At 41.1% G+C, this 26332-nt stretch overlaps 1 protein-coding gene across 1 annotated transcript in view; it reads right to left on the reverse strand.

Annotated features, from left to right (window-relative positions):
- The window catches only part of LOC136867421 (protein O-mannosyl-transferase TMTC2), a 289097-nt gene that overhangs the window by 179735 nt on the left and 83030 nt on the right, over positions 1 to 26332 (reverse strand). The window contains exons 4-5 of the mRNA XM_067144624.2: positions 23498 to 23612; positions 5724 to 5809 (exon numbers count right to left, since the gene is read on the reverse strand). Of these exons, the coding sequence (XP_067000725.2) occupies positions 5724 to 5809; positions 23498 to 23612 (201 nt within the window). The remainder of the gene's footprint in view (positions 1 to 5723; positions 5810 to 23497; positions 23613 to 26332) is intronic.

Here is a 26332-nt window from a genome sequence, read left to right on the forward strand (position 1 = left end):
CATTATTAAACTGTTCATTATGCAGTAATTGTGAAACTAAAGCACAATTGTCCTACCACTTTGAAACATCACAACAGCACCACAATTCGAAAGTGTCACCGCGAACGGAATGGATGTTTATTGTCAGGCATTGGGACTTGAGACTGGCTCATGCGCAGCAGCCATGCTTACCCCTCGCACCCCTTATCCACGCGACTTCTCGCCAGACGGCCATAATACAGTCAAACCTCCCCTAACGGTCACCTTCATTAAGCGGACACCTCGAATTACGGACAGCGGACATAGCCATTAATCTCATCCACTTGTCTTAAGCGGACACTTTACACTTTATTTGCACAGGGCATTATCTTTAAATCATTCTGCAAACACATGGGAATTTCTTTTGAATGCTTATACTGTTTCGTGTCCAAGGCAAACGGAAAGAAAGGTACATAGGAATGCTGAAATAGCCGTGAAGTTAATTGTCCTGGACAAGGTTCTTTCCAAACCTTTCGTTAGGGTCGTCTTCTGTTCTAATTAGTGTACATTCTGAGATTTCTTGTTGCCCGGGAATGCTACCAGTCAGTGTTTACTCACGATTTATCCAAGGATTTTCCAGCATATTTCAGCAAATTGTCGCTGATAAGGTCGAGGTCACGTACTTCAGTTCAAGTTGAGAACGAAGGGACTTTCATGTGCTGATGGTTGAGGCGGAAATGCCATAGCATTTCAATCGCCCAATAATCATGAGGAGGGCGAGCGCGTTTAGATCTCGAGACAAGAAAAAATGTATTGTGAAGGGAGAGAAAAGCGCCCTGAAAAATTAAGCTAAGGAAAAACACAATTGTGAAGAATATAAATGATACTCCTACTATATCGTGTCCAAGGAAAACGGAAAGAAAGGTACATAGGAATGATGAAATAGCCGTGAAGTTAATTGTCCTGAACAGGGTTCTTTCCAAACCTTTCGTTAAGAAATGAAAACAAAGTGGGAGTCAGTTTCTGCGGAAGTGAACATTGCGGTATACGAATGATTCGAATGTGTTCGAACATGGAAACTGTGAGAAAATGGGACAATGTTATAAGAAAAAGCGCTAGAAATCGCAAATAACCTGAAAGTTGAGGTTAATTTAATACAGAATGTGTGTTTCACGCTGGGTCGTTATTTCCTTTTCGAGAATATCGCAGTAAAGAAAAATGTGCTAAATTTGTACACCCAGCTGAATGATCTCTTCCCGAAGCTGTAATGAATGTAAAGGCTGTAAAATCACTTGTAATATCTCCCAGTCAAATATTGAAGACTGATTCTGATGGTTCGGTCAGCTTCCGCTTCGAACGCTAGCGCTGTGCCACGTCTGAGAAGCCATCTGGTGACGAATGAACGTACCATTTCCACTTCTATTATAACGTTTACATTTCAAAGCTCATTGTTTAAGAAGCCTTTCTCGTGGACAGTCGAGATTTTCATCCCATTTTCTTGACACGGCATAAGCCTAAAAGCCTATACTACATACATACATACATACATACATACATACATACATACATATCTTTATTACCCACCCTAGTATACACCATCGATTTACAGGTAATAAAGGCAGACACAGAGCGAAACACAGAACGAACAAACAAACAAACAAACAAACAAACAAACAAACAAACAATAGGCACTACATCTCTCCTAAAACTACTTAACTAAATTATCTACCTCTACATCTACTCAGTGTCCTCCCATACGTACGCGGATAGCCAGCATACGTGCAGGAAGCACTGCACTACAAACTACCCTATTCCCCTACTCCTACCTACCACCTAAAAAGGAAAACTTTAGTAGACTGGTCGCTGCGTCAGCCATGGTATGGAATACCTGCCCACCAACCCGTTGACCGCAGCAACCAGCCTCGCCACGTGAGAACTAATTTCATATCTCACCTACACTTGCTGACAATGTATTCCTACCCTACCATGTGTGACAAGCCAGCTTGGCGGAAACCAGACCTAACACATGGCCTGCCACACACTTCCGCTATGTACGTCACATCTACTCTGTTCATTGTCAGCTCTCTATCTTCCCTCCCCTTTTTCTTCCCGTGCAGACATGCTCAAGCCTAACTTCTTTGGGTTGGGTCAAGGCCCAACCCCTCCCTCTTCTCTCGATACGTCACCTTCTCCTTCTCGCACTATTCTCGCCTATACAATGTCATGTCTATAAGTACGGGCCGTAAAAGCATCAATGGCAACATTAGTTATACATTTAGAATAATCAAAATAAAGATGTATGCTGATATTTAAGGTGGATGTTCTTTTGCCGTTATAATGTTTGATTAATTTTTATGCTCTCGTAACGGACATTTTACCACGGAACCGACGGTGTCCGTTGAAGAGAGGTTCGTCGGTATATCCATGATTCGATGCTTTTCCGTGTAGAAGAGAAAATGTACGAGTTTGGGGCCCTGGTAATAACACTAAATGCTAGTAACAATTCAATGATCTAAGTTATTCTGATCTCTTAACAGCAGTCTGTGAACTAACAAGGGGGCATTCCCTACTCGTCACCACCGATTTCGCTCAAATTTATAGAACATGCAGGGCTTGGCTAGAAATGAAGTAACCGGAAGTGGGAACTCCAGATGGCCAAGCGTATAGAAAATAAAAATAAAAATGTTGACGCGACCCTGGCACCGCATAAGCCACTTACGTTAACGCGCATGGCGAGCAGTTGTTGGCGTAGCGGTAAGAGCTCGGACTGGTAATTCGATGTTCGTGGGTTCAGCTCACCAACTCACCGTGTGGAGACTGTTTTTTCTGTCAACTTTTATATTATTCATTTTCCAATTAAGCAAAGAGTTGAATAATTCATATTATTTATTTATTTATTTATTTATAAGCAAAAGGCATAGAAAATGTAAAAAAACTGGGATTTAATTGTCAGACTTTTTTCTACCTGCGCCAAGAATCTATTGTTTGTGTAAAGCCGCCAGGAGCAACCTTCACTTGTCAGGTGAAAACGAATCTTACAGCGAAACGACTATTCACGTTTATGGCACATTCCCCAAGGAGGGGGGATAGCCAATAAAGGAGAAAAAAGACGAATTTCAGTTTGAACACTTCGGGAAAGTTCGCAACTACAAATTTTCTACAATTGTGCGCTCATAAAAAAAAAAAATGACGCTCTATATGCCTTTTGCATACAAATAAATAAAATAAATAAAAATAAATGAATAATATAAAAATTGAAAAAATATTATCCACACATGGAGTCGAACTCACGACCATCGAATTAATAGTCCAAGCTCTTACCGCTACACCAACTACTGCTCGGCGTGCGGACTAACGTAAGTGGCTTATACGGTGCGAGAGCCGCGTCAACATTATTATTTTTATTTTCTATACGCTTGGCCATCTGGAGTTCCAATTTGGGTACTTTCATTTCTTTTTTTTTCTTTTTTTTTTGCTAGTTGCTTTACGTCGCACCGACACAGATAGGTCGTATGGCGACGATGGGACAGGGAAGGGCTAGGTTTGGGAAGGAAGCGGCCGTGGCCTTAATTAAGGTACAGCCCTAGCATTTGCCTGGTGTGAAAATGGGAAACCACGGAAAACCATTTTCAGGGTTGCCGACAGTGGGGTTCGAACCTACTATCTCCCGAATACTGGATACTGGCCGCAATTAAGCGACTGCAGCTATCGAGCTCGGTACTTTCATTTCTAGCCAAGCCCTGCATGTTCTATAAATTTGAGCGAAATCGCTGGTGACGAGTAGGGAATGCCCCATTGTAAGATGTATTACACTGGTGGAAAAAAAGAAATTCAACACCAAGAAAGGGTTGTGCTAGATTAACGAACATTGGTAGGCGTGTTCATACATCTGAAAGATACCGTTGATTCAAATTTCCCGCAAAACCGCATTAGCGTGACGCTAGTAGCGTCCCCATGACGTTGCACATAAGGTTTGCTTTAAATACGGGCTGTACAGTGCGAACGCGTTAGTTAGCTGTGAGATTGGACGGAGAGAGACTGTGAATGGGTCAAGAATGCCTTTACGACGACGAAGAGGCCAGTATGAACAGCGCACTGCGGTTCAACGAGGCCGTATAATAGGGCTACGTGAAGGTGGATTTTCCTTCCGCGTTATTGCAGAACGACTTGGCAGGAATGTCTCCACTGTGCATGCATGCTGGCAGCAGTGGTCATGAGAAGGTACGCTCGCAAGAAGACCAGGCTCCGGACGTCCCCGTGGCACCACCGAGAGGGAGGACCGCCGTATTCAGCGTATAACTGCGTCTGCAGCAGCAATTCGAGCGGCAGTTGGCACCGCAGTGACAACGAACTGTTCGAAATAGGTTACTTGAAGGACAGCTTTGAGGCTGACGCCCTGCGGCGTGCATTTCACTTACCCCAAACCACCGCCGTCGCGACTTCAGTGGTGTCAAGCGAGAGCTCATTGACGGATAGAGTCGAAGTCCGTTGTGTTTTCCGATGAAAGCCGGTTCTGCCTTGATGCCAATGATGGCCGTGTGTTGGTTAGAAGGAGGCCAGGTGAGCGCCTGCATTCCACCTGTCTTCGGCGTCGACATACAGGCCCTACACCGGGAGTTCTGTCTGGGGAACAATTTCCTATGACAACAGGAGCACTCTCGTGGTTATCCCACGCACCCCGACTGCAGACTTGCACGTCCGTCTGCTGATTCGACCTGTTGTGCTGCTATTCATGAACAGCATTTCCGGAGGTGTTTTCCAATAGAATAATGCACGCCCCCATGACGCTGCTGTAACCCAACGTGCTGTAAAGAGTGTCGACATGATGTCTAGGCCTGCTCGATCCCCCGATCTGTCCCCAATCGAGCACGTATGGGACATCATTGGACGACAACTCCAGCGTCATCCACAACCGGCATTAACCGTCTCGGTATTGATCGACCAAGTGCAACAGGCATGGAACTATCTCACATCTGGCACCTGTACGACACAATGCATGCACGTTTGCATGCCTGCATTCAACGGACATGCGATTACATTGTTTGTTAATGGACTAGGATAGCACATTTGCGATGACTTTTCTCGCGCGGATATTAACCTGTAGTCTCGTACCTTTTAATCAATTAAATATATTACCTCGACAAATATATTGCAAAAATTTCCGTATCTACATTCCTTATTTCATGGTGTTTGTATATTTTTTCCACCAGGTAATTTGTAATTCCAAAACAAAAAATACACTTGCTCATATAAACGGAAACTGTGATTGACTGCTCCCATGTAGTCAGAACTATATGTTATCATGACAAGAGTCTATTGTGGCTTTTGCACATTGCTAAGTGTGAAGATCAAGAATGACTCTCTGTATAACAGCAGATGTCTATAAACTGTGTTCAAAATGAGTGGTTGGTGCCACTGCGGAAAAAGTAAAGCACCAATATCTACTGGGAACAAGGAAGTTCGATTGTTTCTTCACCCGTTACAATGGCAACAGCTATTCAGCCAAGCTGGTACGGGACAGAAGCGGTGAAAGAAGTCCAGTTTGGTCGACTTCTATGGTATTAGTTGCCGTCAACATGTGTATTGTTGTTGTTAAATTTAATTTCACCCACTCATGAATATGGGCTCCCAAATTCGTGTGTTGTGCAGTTAACTCGACCACGTTAAGTAAATGCCTTGGCCTTTTTAAGTTTCGAACCTACTGTCCAGTACTGACAAATTCTATTTTGACTATGGTATAGGATTATTTTAAAGATACAACTCACCTGCCAGCCGATGTCTGCAATTGATAGCCATCTGGTAACTAGCAATGGCTTCAGTCCATCTCTGTTGACCTTGAAGTAGCACACCTCTGTAAGAGAAGAAAGGATATCTATTATTTTTTCTCTCCAAGAAATGTGTGGTTGATGGCGGGTGCTTGGGCATTGCATCAAGTTCTCGTATCTTCCAGCGTACAGTCATGGTGTTAGCTACACACTTAGTGGTATGGTGGGATAATGGGTGACAGTATCACATAATGCCAGACTATTTTCCCGTACCACCTTCTTCAGTGGTCGACGCCCTCTATCGGTGAACACGCGCCGCCTAAGTAGCCGTGGGTTTCTTTAGTTGTGCCTTCCAGTTTGGATGTCACAATCACGTCCCTGACAGTAGAACTGGCCGAAAAGGCCTTCGAAAATTCGGCTATATCCTCTGAAACTCAAAAATTCCCCTGAGCTCCAAGAAGAAAGCAACATTTGCGTCCTACCTGTCGAAGCACATCGGCCCGAAACTGCTAGTACCCCGAAGAAAAGTGATAACAGACTCAGAATCTGCCAGCTACCAATGGGACGGGCAATGCTGGGGGTCAGCTTATGAGATCAAATCGGGAACGGGGAAAGGACAGGACTCACAAATGTAGTGGAGCGAGTGGCGAGGTTTAAGTGGTAATTGTTCAAAGTTATGGTACCATGGATACCCCCAAGAGTCATGAAGCAACGTCGGCTGACCATAGACAAGATGGCATGATTACATATAACGTCATGCCGGGAGGAACTGGATACAGATTGCCCAGCAGAGGACGGCGCGGAAGAACTGGGTGTTCAGCAGTGGATGTCCACTGGCTGAATAAGAAAATAAGAAGAATGTATTTCACACTGAAAGTTTCGATTTCCACCCTACGACATCACCGCAAATTCATCAGTTAGAAATTTCTCGCCAGTCTAATTACTAGGGTATATGTATTCATCTTTATATTAAATCATTAGCTGCATAGCCCCGCTTTCTCGGATTGAAGTGAGACGAAATTATATGGCTTGTTATTTCAGCTGGATGCCCTTCCAGACGCCAACCTCAGTTGAGGAGCTTATCAAGATGAAATCAATGATGGTGAATGAAGTTGGGTAAGCAGGGGAAGGAAACTTTCTGTTTTACAATTAGATTTACGTCACACCGACACTGATAGGTCTTAATGACGACGATGAGATAGGAAAGGGCTAGGAGTCTGAAGGAAGCGGCCGTGGATTTAATTACGGTACGGCTCCAGCATTTTCCTGGTAGTGAAAATGGGAAACCACAAAATTTCTCAGTACAGCCGACGGTGGGGTTCGAACCCACTTGTATCCCGAATGCTGAGCTTGGCTCCATAGCCGTAAAGCGTTAACACCCGTGGCCTCTCCGCTCGCATTAGCTGCATGTGCTCGTACCAGAAAAATATTACATTGTATTTCACTGTATTCGTTTTTAGCAGCCCTGTTAGAAAGGACTTGATTGATGTCCTTTGTCATTTTCGGTAAGTTCAAAAATTTGAAGAATCATCTTCTCTTTCCACCGTTGTTCCAACACACTGATGGTGTCGGGGGTGCAAATTTATTCTTACATGTGGAACTGACCTTTAAACAACATTTAACAAGCATCATTATCGAACCCGGGAACCTCTGAACCGAAGGCCTCAACGCTGACATTCAGCCAAGCAGTCTGATATCGGAAAGGCATTGTGGGTAACTAAAACAGCTATAGAATGCTAGATTTTACTTATCTCAGTAAAGGACTAATATCGTTGTTACGCCTCGAAATATCATCATGTCGATTTCTCAATCATCAATTATCTGCATTTAGGGCAGTTGCTCAGGTGGCCGATTCCTATCAGTTGTTTACCTAGTCTTCTTAAATTATTGCAAGACATTTGGAAAGTTATTGAACATCTCTCTTGGCAAATTATATTCCAACTTCATCTTCATATTGCGGTCTTTCCTATTTATAAAAACACCACTATATGGTGGTTAGTGTGATTAGCTGCCATCCCAGAGGCACGGGTTCGATTCCCGGCTCTGCCACGAAATTTGAAAAATGGTACGAGGGCTGGAACGGGGTCCACTCAGCCTCGGGAGGTCAACTGACTAGAGGGGGGGGGGGGGTCGATTCCCACCTCAGCCATCCTTTAAGTGGTTTTCCGTAGTTGCACACTTCTCCTTGTCTATCTCTTTCGATCTTCCCATCTTCACACAAGGCCCCTGTTCAGCATAGCAGGTGAGGCCACCTGGGCGAGGTACTGGTCCTTCTCCAGCTGTATTCCTCCGACCCAAAGTCTCATGCTCCAGGATACTGCCTTGAGGAGGTGGAGATGGGAATCGCTGAGTCCGAGAGAAAGGCCAACCGTGGAAGGTAAACGGCTTAAGAAAGAAAGAAAGAAAGAAAGAAAGAAAGAAAGAAAGAAAGAAAGAAAGACACAATTCAAACTTATTCGTCTACTAATGTCATTCCACTGACAGGTCAGAACACAGCTCTTAGTCGAGCACCTCCTCTCGTTTCTCCCAAGTCTTCCCAGTCTAAACTTTGCAATGTTTTCGTAACTCTACTCTTTCGTCGGAACTTACTCAGAATAAATTGAGCTGCTTTTCTTTGGATTTTTTCAAGTTTTCGTAATCCAGTAATCCTGGTGAGCGTCCCATACACTGGAACCATACTCTAGTTGGGGGTCTTACCAGAGACTTATATGCCCTCTACTTTGCATCCTTACTACAACCCCCTGAATACTTTCATGTGCAGAGATATGTACCCTTTATTTACAATCCCGTTTGTGTGATTATCCCAATGAAGATTCTTCTTTATATTACACTTAGGTACTTACAGTGATCCCCGTAAGGAACTTTCACCCTATCAATGCAGTAATTTAAACTGAGATAGCTTTTCCTATTAGTGAAACTCACAACCTGATTTTCAACCCTGGTTACTATCATACCATTGCTTGCTCACAACATTGTTGACGTCTGTTTGCAGTTGCTCACAATCTTTTAACTTATTTATTACACTATACAGTATAACATCATCAGCAAAAAGCCTTATCTCTGATTCCAGTTCTTTATTCATATCATTTATACATACAAGAAAATAAAGGTTCAATGATACAGCCTTGAGGAGTTCCCATCTTGATGATTACAGGGTCAGCTACTCTAATTCTCCGAGTTCTATTTTCTAGAAATATAGCCACCCATTCAATCACTAGTCTATTTTTTTCTAGTCCAATTGTACTCACTTTTGGCAGTAGCGTCTCAAGATATACTCTGTCCAACGCCTTCGATAGGTCAAAGGCGATACAGTCCATTTGACCTCCTGAAACTAAATATCTGCTATATCTCTAGTAACAATGTTAAGGGGAGAAATACTGAACCGCAGAACATGTATCACTTTCAAACGGAAATTCATTAATATAGTTCATGCAATACTGAACCTTATAGTAGATGACAGAATATTTTCGGTCAGAGTTGTAAGCTGAAATATTATCACATAGTAGAATTTCTAGGACCAAAGTAGTATTTTCCTTTTGCTTCTTTTCTTCTTTTTATTTTCTTCTTGTTCTTTTTATTTTTCTTTTCTTTTTCTGTTTATATTTCTTCTTCTTCTCCTCCTCCTCATTGGATGTCGGCTGTCATCAGGGCGATCTGGTTTTAGTTCTCAGCAACTCGGTAAAGATTGGGGATACTGAGCTCGTACCATTCTCGTAGGTTCCGTAGCAAAAATATTATCCTTCTTCCTCTGCTTCTCCTTCCTTCAATTTTAGCTTGCGCTGTGAGATAAGCTGAAGGAGTATATATTTATCATTTCGAATGATATGGCTAAAATACTCAAATTTCTTCCTTTTGATGTTGTGCATAGCCTATAACTCTTTCTAGGTGTTGGAGTACTTCAGTGTTACGTATTCTGTCAACCCATGATATTCTGAGCAGGCGTTAGTAGCACCACATCTCAAAGGCTCGGAGTTTTTTGGTGGTGTTCTCTGTTAGGGTCCAAGTCTCGGCACCATAAAGGCAGAAAATACATCACACCGAAGTAAACGGAGAAGGAGATTGACATAAAATCCCCGTTACAGAGAAGTTTGCTCTTTCTCTTGAATGCAGTCCTTGCCTGTTCAATCCGGTACCTAATTTCCACAACATTGTTCCAGCTGTGTTCAAGTACGCTGCCGAGATACTTAAAGCGTTGGACTTGCTCCAATGATGTGCAAGCTACTGTCAAGTTAACAGGTTGAATGACATGTTTGCTTATGTCCAACGACGATATGCTGTTTATAGTGAAGGTTGTAGTGGACAATAAGTGGTAGTTATTCCAGTTATTTTGACTGATCAATAGACTGTCGAATGTCGGCCAATAACAACAGCTGTCTCCCTCTCCCTACTTTATCCGGTCACAATTACAGCCCAGCCACCGAACTAATAATGTAGGAAATGGGGAGATTACTGCACGCTAGATACGTTCCTTGAGGGGATGGGGAATTAAGAAAACCAAGGGGATGAACAAAGACAAGTGTCTCATCTAATGACGCCTATGCCCTCCACCGTCGTACATAAGAAGGGTATTGTCTTCTTGGAGCAAAGCCAGCGAGATAAATCGGAAGGACAAACGAACATCGAAACCTGTATGAATGGCAGGATGAAGTGTCACAAAATCAGGAATCTTAATTCCCCTCTTTGTGGCTCCTTAAATAGCCTGTAAAGTCGATGAACTATACATTTTAAAACTGGAGTTTGTACGATTAAAGTTTAAAATATTCGTCATCGTTACTTCAAAAGAGTCTTGACGCTCTTTTACAAAGTTGAGAAAATGAATGATCTAAATATTCATGGGAAATCATAAGTAGTTGATTTCCCACAAGGTTAATGAATGCAAAACAAGTTTTATTTATCCGCGTAAAGAAACATCTAATTAAAACGAGTGTGGGTAAAACTCCGTAGGCTGGTGATGTGCCACATGACATTTCGTAGCCCGAAACACATTGGAAGGGCTGTGGGAATGGTCGACACATCTCACCATAGAGTGAGGGAGTAGAATCACAAAGAACCTTGTAAACATAATATTCTTCAAGTGGAATCTCAAAAAAGTCTCCTAATATAACATTCTAACAGTGGAATAACGAAGAACTCTTAAGAGGAGGTTAATAATCTAACAGTGGAATCTCAAGAATTTCTGCAAACTAAATATTCTAACAAAAGAATCTCAAATAAACCTCTCCAAACGTAACTTTCGAACAGCTACATAGAGTAATACTGTTCATTTTACAGCAATTTATGAATTGCGTAGTGAATATGTAGCCTTTCCGTAAATCTATGGTGAAAATCCAGAAGTGGAAATGTCCAAAATCTCTAATATTTTAGTTTTGCCACATGCTGTTAGTATTTCATGTACTCCAGATTCCACCAAACAATGATATGTCTACTCATTATAGTAACGGAATCAGTGGCAATGGCAAATAATGATACGTTTGAGCATTACAGTTTATGAATATTGAATTTTCACCGCATTTTTGTTCTGTACTTAACATCTCTTCAACACGTACTACATGTACGTAACACGACCTAATGCGTTGAAAGTCTGTTTATTGACATGATCCACAACGGGCGACTTAAACGCACTCTACAGTGTGCTAGCAGCAGTGCCAGATCTGTAGCTCAGATCCTTTCAAACAGAACAAAGATGGCCTACGCCACCATAGCTCAATAGGGATGTACTGAAACACTACCGATAGATGTCTCACGTGTAGTACCCGGTATGCGCTTGTCGATCGTCATTTGTTTGTATGTGTTTTTAATGGAAGTTACCTAGTTAAATGCTGAAATTAAAGATTTAATATATCGTTACGACAACAAAGATGACAAGAAAATTGTGATGTCTGACTATTGCTGTGTCCCAATGCCCCAAAATCAAGGTCGACCGTATTCATACCATCAGTTTCCTAAGCAAGATGCTATCCGTAAAAAGTGGTTGCATGCGATTCGTAGGCAGGACCTAGGAGTGACTCCTAATATCAAAGTCTGCACGAAACATTTTATAGTTGAAGATTATGTCATTACTGAAACTGGCAAGTAAGCTAATTAGTACTAATTAAGGAATAATTTTATAATAATATAGTACATTCTGAAAAGTTAATATGACCTATTTCAATAATTTTAGGCGAAAGACGAAGACTTAAGAAGAACGTTGTACCTTCGATATTGTCATGGTATGGCACCGGTACCTTGGAAATAACTCGCAGAGCAAGAAGATATAGAAGTAGAAAAACAGCTATAACACCGTGTGCGGTACGGAACCTAAATCACACAGTGACCTATAATTTGACACTGGAGCACCATCATTTTCAGACTTCCTGAACGTTACTTCCAAATTTGAAATTTATATACCGGTATTTGTCTTATGGTCCGAAACAATAATCCTGAAACTCGTGCGCTACACGGAAATGAAGTTCAGTTGTACTGGATGTAGCCCCAGGCACTGCTGTCATAGCAATGTCGTGCCTTATGTACGCCTATAACCGGCAAAGAAAAGAAAAAATACCATATTAGGAATGTTTTCAAAATGCTATTTGTACTTTAAGAATTCAATCTTAACAAAAACGCTAAAAGAAGGAGTTGCTGCATTTATTCCTTACTGGTACCTTTCAATCAACTCTTGCATTTTTCCGGATTTTTTTTTTCGCCCCTTTTCTTCAATTCTGCTTCCAAATCCGCAATCGTCATTGCACCTATACCATTTCCCGTCTTGTTGAAAACATTAGCAGAATATGGTAACTCCATTTTAATGCATTTAAAGCAAAAGTTTCGTTTCGATGATCGCAAATGTAGGAATACTCCATATAAGTCTCATGTAAAACAGTGGAGCAGCGGAAAGCGCATACCGGGTACTACCATTACGCTGCCTAGCGGACAAGTTTTGCGTGATACATCCCTATTGGTAGAGCAACCGACGCGAAATCGGGAGGTTGTGGGTTCGGATCCCACTGGTGTCCGGCTGGCCATTTTTTGTTCTGTACTTAACATCTCTTCAACACGTACTACATGTACGTAACACAACCTAATACGTTGAAAGTCTGTTTCGATTACAGTTTATGGTTTGCAAAAAACATGATATGTTTCACATATAAGTTCTGGCAGGATTATTTTGTTTTGACAATACATGATATGTTCCATTTATCTTATTGTAGGTTTCCATTGTTGTTCAAAATGTTTCGTGTGTTTCTCACAACTTATTCCGATACCTGCGGCACTCAAAATCGGAACATCAATATGGCAGTTATAATGAGTGTTGCAGTTGAAAGCCATCCCTCTCTGCAAATTATAGATCAAAAGCTTCTACTACATCATCATACCCATCTTGAGTGTGATGTTGATCATGTTCAGATGGAACGAGCAAAGAAGGACAGCCCATTTGAAATAATGCTACCCAGAGACTCGTATAAGTTTGTACGTTCTGTGAGAGGAAAGGTTCCAATGAGAATTACTGAGATGGGACAGAGTGATTTTTTACTCTTGTTCATATTTTCTGACACCGGGCGAGTTGGCCGTGCGGTTTAGGGGAGCGCAGCTGTGAGCTTGCATTCGGGAGATAGTGGGTTCGAACCCCATTGTCGGCAGCCCTGAAGATGGTATTCAGTGGATTCCCCATTTCCACACCAGGAAAATGCCGGGGCTGTGTTAAGGCCACGGCCGCTTCCTTCCCATTCCTAGGCATTTCCTATCCCATCGTCGCCATAAGACCTATCTGTGCCGGTGCGACGTAAAGAAAAAAAGAAAAAAAATTCTGACAAACTCATTAAACGGACAAAGGATACAGAGGGTAATACTGTGAAGTGGTTACAAATCAAATGGCAGCGATACAGAGAATTTTGATTGTAGAATTTAAATACATCCTTGATCCAGATGTATCATTTCCGGTTATGGAACTAAGATGGAATAAGAGAGGAAGGCCGTCAGTATCCACATTCCTCAAAATTATTTCGGGCCACCTCTAATCAGTCAAACGAAGAAAAAGGACCTTTCATCACTGTTACTTCTTATCAGTCCAGAATATCACAATTTCTATCACCGGGCGAGTTGGCCGTGCGGTTAGGGGTGCGCATCTGTGACCTCGCATCCGGGAGGTAGTGGGTTCGAACCCCACGGTCGGCAGCCCTGAATATGGTTTTCCGTGGTTTCTCATTTTCACACCAGGCAAATACTGGGGCTGTACTTTAATTAAGGCCGCGGCCGCTTCCTTCCTATTCCTAGGCCTTTCCTGTCCCATTGCTGCCGTAAGAGCTGTGTGTGTCGGTGCGACGTACAGAAAAAAGAAACAAAAAAAAAATTTCTATTAAAATGTAGCCACTAGTCATTCTGCATCGGATAATATTCTTCCATGTTCTGATTCATCATCATCATCATCATCATCATCATAAGAAGGAAGAAGTAGAAGAAGAAACTGAATCAGTATTTCCCCTTAACCTATGTCAAAACGAAAAGAAACTGAAGTTCAAATGTTACAATGTTTTCAGTGATGATAATTCCAAAATTGGAAGTTATGAAATGTATAGTAATAGAGAAAACATAAAATTTCAGTCAAGATTATTATGTGACGGTGACTGTTCATGTTCTCCACAGACCGCAACATAGCGCCGATGAATTTCTGCAGTGCTCACCAAGTCGTATAGCGCTGCCCCTGACGGTTGCTTTCCATGTTGTCTGCTCCTACGCTGACAGTGTTGTTATGAAATGGCCGGGACAAGTGCATTCATTGGCCCCTGTGCGTGTGCTGCTATCAAACGGTGGAACAAGACACTAGTTACACATCCCCACCTTCAAAAGTGAAATGTGAACCATACCCGGACGTACAAAAATTAAGTGAAAAACAATATAGCAGGCCCCTCGAAATAATAATAATAATAATAATAATAATAATAATAATAATAATAATAATAATAATAATAATAATAATGGCTCATGGCCTGGTATAGGTATTTATCTAGTAGACGGCCGACAGGCGACCTGCATGACTGTGATGATCGGACCTTACCTGAGATGATATATAATGTTTGAGACATCACATTGACCAAGCCCCCGGGCTAGGCGAATTAACCAATTAAGGTTAAAATCCCCGACTCGGCTGGGTATCGCGCCCGGGACCCCTTGGGCTAAATATCTGCCTGCTAACCATTTAGCCATAGAGTTGGTCCATCCACAGTACAATACAAGAGATGGCACGCCTCGACATCAGCGTGATTGGAATTAGCGAGATTAGATGGTCTTGCACTGGACAGCGCAAAATGTTGGAGCACGCCGTGCACTACGCGGGTAATGACGACCAACAGCACAGGAATGGAGTCAGTGATCCTGAACAAAGAGACCTTTAGTGCTGTGCTCGGCGTGCTGTCTTTCTCAACCAGGAACCAGAGTGATGTCGGTGAGGCTACACGGGCAGCTCTTTGACTTCGACATCATCCACGTGTAGGCAACAGGCGACAAGCCAGAAATAGAGGTCGAGGAATGTTACGATATAGTGCGGAAAGTCCTCCAACACATCAAAAGAAGCGAGATGACCATCATGGGGTTCAATACCAAAGTCGGAAAAATAATGGTATAACACATCGTTGGGGAGCATGGTCTTGTGGAGAGAAACGAACGGGGAGATCATCTTATTCAATTTTTCATCACGAAGAGGGTTTTCCTGGTTCAAACTACCACCTAGAAGACTTTGCAGGTAGAAGTCATCTGCTGACAATGATACGAATCTAATCAGAATCCAAATATATTTCATTTTGATCAAAAAAGGGTTCAGAAACAAAATTACCTCGATCAAAACTTACCCAAGAGCAAATGTACAGTTCTTGCCATTTCCTTGTTAACGATCGGCACCCTTTCGAAGCCTAGCTTGCCGGCTGTGTTTCCAATCCTTGTCCGCGGAGTGCCAGGATTTCCTCAACTCAAGTCACAGCGTTATCAACTCTTTACTTTTAACAATATAGCCACTGAGAACAAGATTGGGCAGGACTGCGTGCAGCTGTGCAACACTGGAGACCTGACAAACGGACCGGCCCCAGACCGGCATGCTATTGAAGTACTCCACGTGGACTGTCACTGAAGAAGCAAGCATGCTATTGATCAAGAGCCATCTGCTATTGGTTACTGCAGACAGTCTTAAATCTGGTTACTATCGGTGGGCGATACTGCTTAACATTCAAGTCGCCGGTCGTTAACAATCAAATTGAAAGAACTATGTCCTGTATTGCACCCGTCCACCTCCCGAGTCCCTGACTAGCGTTTATCTCAGGGGTGTCGGTTCATTATTTAAGTCATCAAATATAAATATAACGGCATAATAGAACACGGGGATGAACGGAGCAATTTAAAATTAAAATGGGGAAGGCTCGATTGTAAACTTGAATTTAAGGACTCCATGATAGGACTAGGAAGTGACTGTTACTTTAAAAAGGGCATCATCTAACTACAATAAAAATATTATGAGAGTGGTTTCCTTTGAAATAATTTGCCAGAAGGAGCGGTTTATTACGCCATCTGACGTATGAAACTTTGATACATTTGGCAACGACATTTAAATTTCCACACATGTTACATGCACAAATCACTTGCCATACCGCAAGTGGTATCAATATCTTGCTGGGTTGCTTCTGAAATAAAATGACCTTTTGGAGGTATAATTTACGGATCGATTCCATTTGAATCGAACCGTTGTTCAAAGATATAGCTTCCTTCTATCGGGAGCCCGAGCATAACCCATGTTACGGTCGGCTTCCCGATTTAACTAAGATGACGTACTCCGGCTATATACATTTTTCCGAGACCGGTGCTCGGACTGGGTAATGTTTCTCGTGAAATGCGAAAACTGGATTCCACGGACAGTTCCTATCTTACGATATCCAGCTGATGCCATACCACTGAATCAGCATTTATAATTTATTTACATGTGATTTGAAATGTTACAAAGTAGCCTCAGCAGACTACTGCCACAGATGAGATAACGAGAAGCGGTTGGGAAATACCGTGGCAATGGCCCCCCTCGCATCGCGAGCGAAGTAAACAAACACGCCAAGTATTACTGTAACATCGTCCCATGCGGAAACCGTACAATAACGAGGTACCAAATGACTCTAATATTATCATTCTTATTATTCAACATACGAATAGAGGGATGTTGTCACCAACTAATTAACTCCACCATCGTCACAATATTCATGAAATTATCATCCTTGAAATTATTATTATTATTATTATTATTATTATTATTATTATTATTATTATTATTATTATTATTATTATTATTATTATTATTATTATTATCAACGGTTCCTGGCACTGTCACGTTTGATTAATATCGTCATTATTATGCGGGATGCAAACACAAATGGTTATTAATGTTATTATTATTCTTATATCCCTCTCGTGGTTATTATTATTATTATTATTATTAATGAATAGGTGACTCAAGATATTATTATTATTATTATTATTCACGTCACTTAAGAGGTTATTATTATTCACGTCACTTAAGAGGTTATTATTATTAATGAACCGGTCACTTCCGCCAAAATATATACAGATATCGGTCGCAATTACAAATATTTCACTGATCAACCAACGACCTCATTACTGTTATTATTATGACAATTATTATTATTAATCTGACCGCGATGATTTAACATCGTCCTTACATTATTATTATTATTATCGGTTGCATATTATCATTTAGATTCCCGTTTAACATCTTTATCAACGCTCATTTAATTAAGGCGGTCCAATCCTTTATCTGCAATATTTATTATTATTATTATCACGACATCATGATTGTCCTCGCTCGTCATTACAATGAATACAATATACGACCATTTATGTGGAATCTGAACTCTCATTATCCTTAGATCCGTTGTATCTCAACGAATAGCTGTGCAGTCTATTTATTTCGTACATGCTGTCACGGGTTCGAATGCTACCCGCTGCGTAACTCAGTATTTCTCTGTGACACTGCCCGTACATTTTACACTCATTTCAATATCCTAAGTGTCTCTCGTACGGAATTTATTTTCCTTTCTATCTCAATATTCCTTTATTCATTTATTTCTCACAGAATTATCAACTGACTTATTTATTCACTTCTGACATCGTACGACCTTTTATTATCTGACTGCAGATTCTCTCACATTTTCGATCTCATTTTGATCTACGCCTTAGTTCATTCTCCACAAATAATCGTAACATCTTGAAATTATATTTACCAAAATTTGATAATCATGGTTTCGTAATATTAGTCCTACGTGTTCCGGCTAATGAATCGCAACTTTAAGACACGACATTTATACGTAAAAAAATATTGGACCGTAATTTAAACCACACGTTCATAACATGTACGGATTATTAGCACCGATCTACATTTCAATATTATTAATTGATCAAATTAAATTACCACGCACTTTAATTCCGAATTTAAAACGACCTCCCGTCATTAAATGATTCCCAATAAACTCAACACCTGATCACATAAATTTATTATTACGCACTGCTCACTAAATATTCGATATCACATGAATTATTATTATATCCAAATTATATTTAAAAAATATCTTCTTCAAAAAAAGTAGTTATATTATTTATTTATTATTATTAAAAATAAAAAATAATAATTTTCGCCTGTAATACGGTAGTTCACTCTTAATATGTTTAACGCATAACCCCTTTTACAAACTCGATTTATTCTGGCACTAATCAATCCCAGATATGATTTACTTGGAAATTATTATTATAATCGCTTCTCATAAATTTAACAACTTCACTTTGAAAATATGACCATATTAATTACAACAAAACACAACTGGTATGGCGAAGCTGGATTTTCCTTCCATGTCATTACATAGCTCGTTAAAATAACAAAACAGCAAACACATATCGGGTCTTATTTACCTATCGTAACCAAATTCAAACGTAAAGAAAATTATTGACTACAAAAAAATATGAATGCATGCATGACTTAACGTACTACACTATATATACAAATTTACATCTCCAACAAACTGAATACATAAAAGACCCGATTATTTACATTATTATTATTTACTACTGTCCGTGCTACAAATTTAGGATGGGGTCGTTAAGCGACCCATCTTGTTACAGAAGGTAACCAAGTATAATCAAATTATTCCCATTTTTCCCATCACGATAACATTTCCCAAATATTATTTACAATTTAGTACTCATCTTAGTTATCGGTATTCCATTACAGCTTTGCAGATGAGAGGCTCCTCCGGCCCCTCTCTGCGTTTTACTCCTCCATTCTTGATGGCGTAGTTCCACAAAAGATTTCCTGGCACATTACCATTTTACACTGATATCTTGATTACCACAAACCTTCACCATTTACAACGTTAACACTGAATACTTTAACTTGGATACAACAAATTACTATCCTAGACCCAAGAATTTAATATTTACACTATTTAATCTTCGTCCAACTACCGCACACTGGACCTGGACACGTACGACGAGGTGTCAACTTTTACGCCCGTCGCGATACGCCCGATTCATACGGCATTCTTGACGTGTTCATGATATCGGTTCGATATAGCAAAGTACAGGCTACTATTCCCTGAAAGTACTGTTCGTCACACAGTCTGTTATGTATGTACTTATGGTGATATACTTTATACTACTCTCTTGCAGTGTAATTACTTTACATCACTGATATTCATAAATGACAAACACTGTCCTACGTTAATTATTTCTAGTTCATGTTGCTTGAGCGCGATCACATTTTACAAACACTGGCGGATGCTCGCGCCATTAAAGACTGTACGTCCGTAGAATTCTAAGTTATCGGCGACCAACAGTTCAGCTCCCGATATTCAATTCAAGTGTACCGCGACCGTCAATTCAGCTCCCGAGATTCACTTCAAGTGTGTTGGCGAGGATCCCTTGCCCCATATATATGGATGAAGCCTTTTTCCCGCGGATTCGTTGACGTCATACCCCTGAGGGAGGGGGTGGATTTTTAATATCGGTACTTGCACTCCGAATTGGAAGTTAAAATTTACATCAAATTAATCCACTCCGCTAGCATATCTGCTGGATTAAATATGAACTCCTGGTGATCACAGATTTAGGAGATACGGGTGGATTTAGCTCCTCACATTTCGCGCCTTCGTAAGCGTCCCTTACAACGTGGTCTTCTTTCAGCCAATGACATTCAAGCTGTCTGGTTTCCAAGAAATCCAGCCTTCAATTTATTTAATTTGCCAATAATTATTGATTATTTTTCCATGCGTGACATCTAATAAATTCATTACATCCATCCGTGTACTCACAATAATTTATTACTGAATACTTTTGTAGTTACGAAAATATCTCATCCATCATTCCTTAAGATGGTATCCCTGAGCCTTCCATCAAATTTTTACGATTGGCCGGCAAGCGGTCACGTGATTTAACTCTCCACCTGCTCGAACTTAGGCCAGCGAATGTACACGCGGCCGCTGTAATTTTCCACGAGGTCACGGAATTTCCGTCCTGCCAAAAATATCCCAAGGTATTACTCATGTGGTGAGTTTCCTTTGTATGACTCTCCCCCTTCCTCTTTCTGACCAAGACTTATTTGTGGACTCTGTATTTCCTTGTTCGCCAACTAATGATATTCCCTGCTGTGAAGTAGCTAAAAGTTGTCGTGTCGAGCTAATCCGTCAGGCTCCAGTCTGTCGTCCTTCCTTCGCTCTGATTTCGACATTACATAAACGAAATATTTTCAACTACACTTCTGTATTTCAATAAATGTACCATATATTATTTTACCGATCAAATCATGACTGACTATGGGCCTAAGTCACTCGGGTTCAGTATGGTCATAATATTGAAAGGCGCATTTCGACAGTTCTTAGAGGGAGGTCCGTTTACTGCCTACCTGGGTGGGAAGAAGAGCGTAGGAGGTATGGCTGCTATGGAAACGTGCGCGTGCCCTCTGCGATTGCCATGGAGATAAGCCTGGTGGCCGGGTAGAGTGGCTTCGAGTTGCCAAACCTATCACTTCTGAGCGGTCTGAACGAACGAACAAGTGAGCCGTAAACGAGGGAAAGGAGAACGGAATGCAGGAATGTGGCAACACCGTGCAATGCTGCTCCTTCCAGCACTATCTGTCATAGTGCTTCTTTTAATATTACGTGTACAGTGGGCCAAAGGCTGCCTCTGTGGATCCGTGGTAGAGTGTCGGCCTCTGAATCCCAAGATAGCGGGTTGAAACCCGGCAGAGGTAGTCGGATTTTTGAAGGGCGCACAAAAGACCATTCGACACTCCATGTCGTACGATGTCGGCATGTAAAAGATCTTTGGTGATACATTTGGTATTTACCCGACAAAATTAATTAAATCTCAGCCATAGACGCCCACGTGAGATCCGGTTTACTCTGTCTGCCATCTAGCGGACCTAGAGTAAAACGGAACGTCGAAATTGACGAGCAGACAGCCAGATGGCGTCAAATCGAAATGTCTGTACACGGTAGCTGAGGCCATACGATTATTATTATTATTATTATTATTATTATTATTATTATTATTATTATTATTATTATTGGGCCAAATACGCATGAAACTAAGGACGCTTATTGAAAATGGAAGGAAATTCGGTTTTGTTCTAGAAGCTCTAAATGACATAACAGTAAGGGAGGAAGTACATGAAACAATGGTGGAGATCCTGTCACCACACGAACCGTTACATACATATATATATAAATTTTCTTTTACAATTGGCCAAACGTCGCACGGACACAGATAGGGCTTATGGCGACGATGGGATAGGAAAGGACTGGGAGTGGGAAGGAAGCGGCCGTGACCTCAATTTAAGTACAGGTATGAAATGGGAAACTACGAAAAACCATATTTAGGGCCGCCGACAGTGGGGTTAGAACCCACTATCTCACAGCTGCCGAGGCTCTAACCGCACGGCTAACTCGCCCAGTGTTATAAATATTCAGCAGAGATGGGACAACATTGAAAGTGCGGTCAAATTGGAGGGTATAAACAATCTGAAGAAGAATATTAAGAAGAAAGAATGGATGATGGACGACATTCTGCAATTTTTCTTTTTTTACAAGTTGCCTTACGTCGCAGCGACACAGAGAGTTCTCATGGCGACTATGGGGCAGGAAAGGGCTTGGTGTAGGAAGAAAGCAGCCGTGGCCTTAACTAAGACCCAACCCCAGCATTTGCCTGGATTGAAAATGGGAAACCACGGAAAACCATCTTCAGGTCTGCCGACGGTGGGGCTCGAACCCACTATCTCCCGAATACTGGATACTGGCCGCATTTAAGCGACTGCAGCTATCGAGCACGGTTATTCTTCAATTGATGGACCAGAGAAAATCATTCGAGAATAAAGGTAGAAGAAAGTACGAGCTGCATAAGAGGATCAGGAAAGAAGTAAGAGCTGCTAAGGAGTGGACGAATGGGAAATGTAAAGAAATTGAATAATTTCAGGACATTGTAAAATCATGGAAACAGCGGGGAAGTACAAACAGAAGCCTAATTAATTCCTCCTCAACAATTATAGAAATCTGGCAATGGAAACCGAAGAAAAACTTTTCTGGAAGGCGTATATTGAAGAACTATTCCGGGATGAACGAGGAGACAAACCAGATATGAGCGGAATACTATGACCTCCTATACTCGTGAGCGAAGTGAGAAAGGCACTTGAAATATATAAAAGTGGAAAGGTAACGAGCTCTGATGAGATCCTCGTAGAATTCTGAAGGTGATTGGTGAAGTGGCTATCGGACAACTAACAGACCTCTTCAACGCCATTTACGATTCAGGGACCATTCTAGACGGATGGCTAATATTGACTTCCGTGACGTTGCCAAAGGAAACATGATTTAAACTATTTCTGAAGATCATACTCTCTATATCATAATCTACAAGAAGTGTGAATACACCGGTGAAACGCAGTTTGGATTACGGAACTCCTTGGGCACCCGTGAAGCCCTCTGTGTTGCAAGTACTCGTTCAGAGATGCAGGGATATGAGGTGTGACATGTTTGTGTTTTTCATCGATTGCATTAAGGAATTTGACCGCTGTCAGCAGCAGATGATGATCCAGACCTTCGTATATTAGGAGTGGATGAAAAAGACATCCGACTTATTACCAATCTTAAATGGTAACCGTGCGCACAAGTCCGAATTGAAGACAAGATGACCCAATTAGTAGAAATATGAAAGGGAGTCGGGCAAGGTTGAGTACGTTTCCCTACTGCATTTAACATTTACCTGGTCTATACATGGCATCCGAATCAACGGGAATGTCTGAACAACCTACGATACGCAGACGACACTGTCCTGCTGGACTCCAACCTGAGGGATCTCCGAGGAATAGAGGACCGAGTGAGAACTGCGAGTGAAGCTTCCAGATTAGAACTAAATACTAAGATCAAGTTCATGGCAATAAGCCGCACAAGAAAGAGCAGGCACGCTGGTAGCAGGAATCAAAGAAATTGAGAGAGTTGACAAATTTATCTGCCTGGGAAGTAGTCTCAACACATAGTTGGATCCCAATGTGGCTTCGACTTTTAAGGCAAATAACAAAAATTGGCTTTGTAAAAAAAAAAAAAAGTGGTACATTAGTTTAGGAGTGACCATTGTGTCAGCTTTCTTTCTTTCTTTCTTTCTTTCCTTCTTTCTTTCTTTCTCGTTGCATATAATATCCAGCACTGTCAGTGAATGTTACAATAATTAATATGAGCTAAGGATAAGGTTCAAAATAAAAATGTACTTACAAATTATAGTGGACGTCTGCCATGTTCGGGCGATGGAGTAAAGCTTTCCTGTAGCAGTGCTCTGCCTCTTCATGTCGTCCTCTTTGACTCAAGATGTTCCCCAGATTGCCATAAGCTGGAACAGTGAAGTAAAAAATCGAAATGAATTGAGTCGTAAGTATCCAGTAACTCCTACAAAGTCTTTTCAGCATAAGTTCCTTCACAAACGCGCTAAGTCACAATTATAAAAATAAACGCAAGCTATTTTGTAGGTTTCATGTTATATGACTGTCGACATCGCGTTCATAGCTACTGGACCTAGCTTCGGTGAACCGCAGTTGGAAGAGGAGGTCTCAAAACTTATCATTTTCTTGTAAATAAACTGTTGAAAATTGGCCAAGTTTGAATTGAAAATAACATTTCTTAAGTATCATGTCAGGATGGGGAAGTAATACAGTAAAAAACGGCCTTAAATGGATTTTCTACTAAGTAGAAACTTGCCCTAAACGGATAATTATCACAGTCCATTTGGAAGTGAAAGGTAGTGCAAGTAACTTTGGATTAAGCGGAAGCTGTGAAATGCAGACAAGTGGCCAAAATTTGTCCTTAAAATGGAAAATTTTCTATTTTCCTAAGGAATTAGTTATAGCAATAATTTAACTATTCTATACATTCTAGATGGTCTGTGATGGAAGGACATGCACTCCATACGACACGGTTTGCAAAATGTGACTTTGATCGGTCAAGCAATTTTTACGGACTAACATTCAGATTTATACATGATGGTTGGACACAACGTGAATCGGGTACATGAAGTTAAAGGGTTGTCATAGTGATAAATAATTTGACAATAATGATTTGATATCTCGCGCCATTGTCATGTTATCAGCCGCTGAAGTTAGCCAATCATATCGCGGACGAATCAGATGGGCTTTGCGAAATTGTGTTATGCGCATGTCTAAGATAGGCTTGAGAACATCTATGGTTAGAAAAAAGCTTCGCTATGGGAGAAATTTAAACAAAGACCTCCAAGCTGATAGGATCGCAAGAACACTGCGGTTACAGTGGCTGAAATCTGCGGTTTTTGTTTGTTTGTTTGTTTGTTTGTTTGATGCTGATTTCTTGACATCGGTAGCTGCTAGGCGATCAGTCATTCACGGAAATGTTCTTTAAGCAGGCATCTGGCAGCGTATAGTGGACTTTAAGCCCCATTGCAACGCAAGCCTTCTTCGTTTGGTGCTCTCATGCATGTCTAATAATAATAATAATAATAATAATAATAATAATAATAATAATAATAATAATAATGCTATTTGCTTTACGTCCCACTAACTACTCTTACGGTTTTCGGAGACGCCGAGGTGCCGCAATTTGGTCCCGCAGGAGTTCTTTTACGTGCCAGTAAATCTACCGACACGAGGCTGACGTTTTTGAGCACCTTCAAATACCACCGGACGGAGCCAGGATCGAACCTGCCAAGTTGGGGTCAGAAGGCCAGCGCCTCAACCGTCTGAGCCACTCAGCCCGGCATGCATGTCTCAAACCACGTACAGATTTAGAAACACCGCCTTGCAAAGCCCATTTCAATTCGCCCGCGAAGCGATCTGATTTGCTAACTTCAGCAGCTGATAAAATGACAACGACGCGAGATATCATTTTTTTTTCAAATTACAGTCGAACCTCGATATATCGAACCTCCATTACTCGAATTATCAGTATCTCGAAGTAACTTAAATTTCGCAGCTGTTTGTCCTATTCTTCACGTGTATTTATTTCTCCATTATTCGAAATTCGGTAATACGAATTTCTAGATTTCACGACGCAAACATTTCCTCGCTTGAAGAAAAAAATTCTAACTTGAATTTTGTGCAACATTAACTGTGTAATACGCCATTTATGGTTTGGGAGGTACAGTTAAAGAAAGGTTTACAGTGATGCTGGGAGCTAGTATGACGGGAACCGAAAAACAAACTTCTAGTGATCGGAAAATCGGCGAAGCCTTGCTGTTCCTCGAGTGTGAATTAATTACCGGTCATGTACGAAAGCAACCCACCGAAGTCGCGGATAACAAGCTCCATTTACGAATTTCGGCTGCGTTGTATTGACGAGAAGTCTCAACGTGAAGGGAGGAAAGATGAACAGTAAAAAACAAAAGAGACTAACGGATTTTTTTCCAAAGGTGGTAACAGAGGTATGTTTCTTGTTTCACTGCTGTACGTAGGTGCTGTATCTTGTCTTCTAATAATAATAATAATAATAATAATAATAATATTAATAATAATAATAATAATAATAATAATAATAATCGTATGGCCTCGGCTACCGTGTGCAGACATTTCGATTTGACGCCATCTGCCTGTCTGCTCGTCAATTTCGACGTTCCGTTTTACTCTAGGCCCACTAGATGGCAGACAGAGTAAACCGCATCTCTCTTGGGCGTCTACGGCTGAGATTTAATTAATTTTGTCGGGTAAACACCAAATGTATCACCAGAGATCTTTTACATGCCGACATCGTACGACATGGAGTGTCGAGTGGATTTTTTTCCGCCCTTCAAAAATCCGACTACCTCTGCCGGGTTTGAACCCGCTATCTTGGGATCAGGAGGCCGACACTCTACCACGGATCCACAGAGGCAGCTTGTCTTCTAATAAGTTACTATAATAAGGGTTACAATGAAAGTGATGCCGTAAAATAGAGCTTGTCTGTATATTTTTAAATTAATACATTCAGTATAAGCCCGTAGATGAATATGATTCAATTATGTGCTATACATGCTCAAAAATGGTATTATCTATATCTCGAAATTTCGATAACTCGAAATAAAATTTAGCTCTCGATGTGATTCGATATATC

The sequence above is a fragment of the Anabrus simplex genome, chromosome 3 (genome assembly GCF_040414725.1).
Source record: "Anabrus simplex isolate iqAnaSimp1 chromosome 3, ASM4041472v1, whole genome shotgun sequence".
Classification (NCBI taxonomy): domain Eukaryota; kingdom Metazoa; phylum Arthropoda; class Insecta; order Orthoptera; family Tettigoniidae; genus Anabrus; species Anabrus simplex.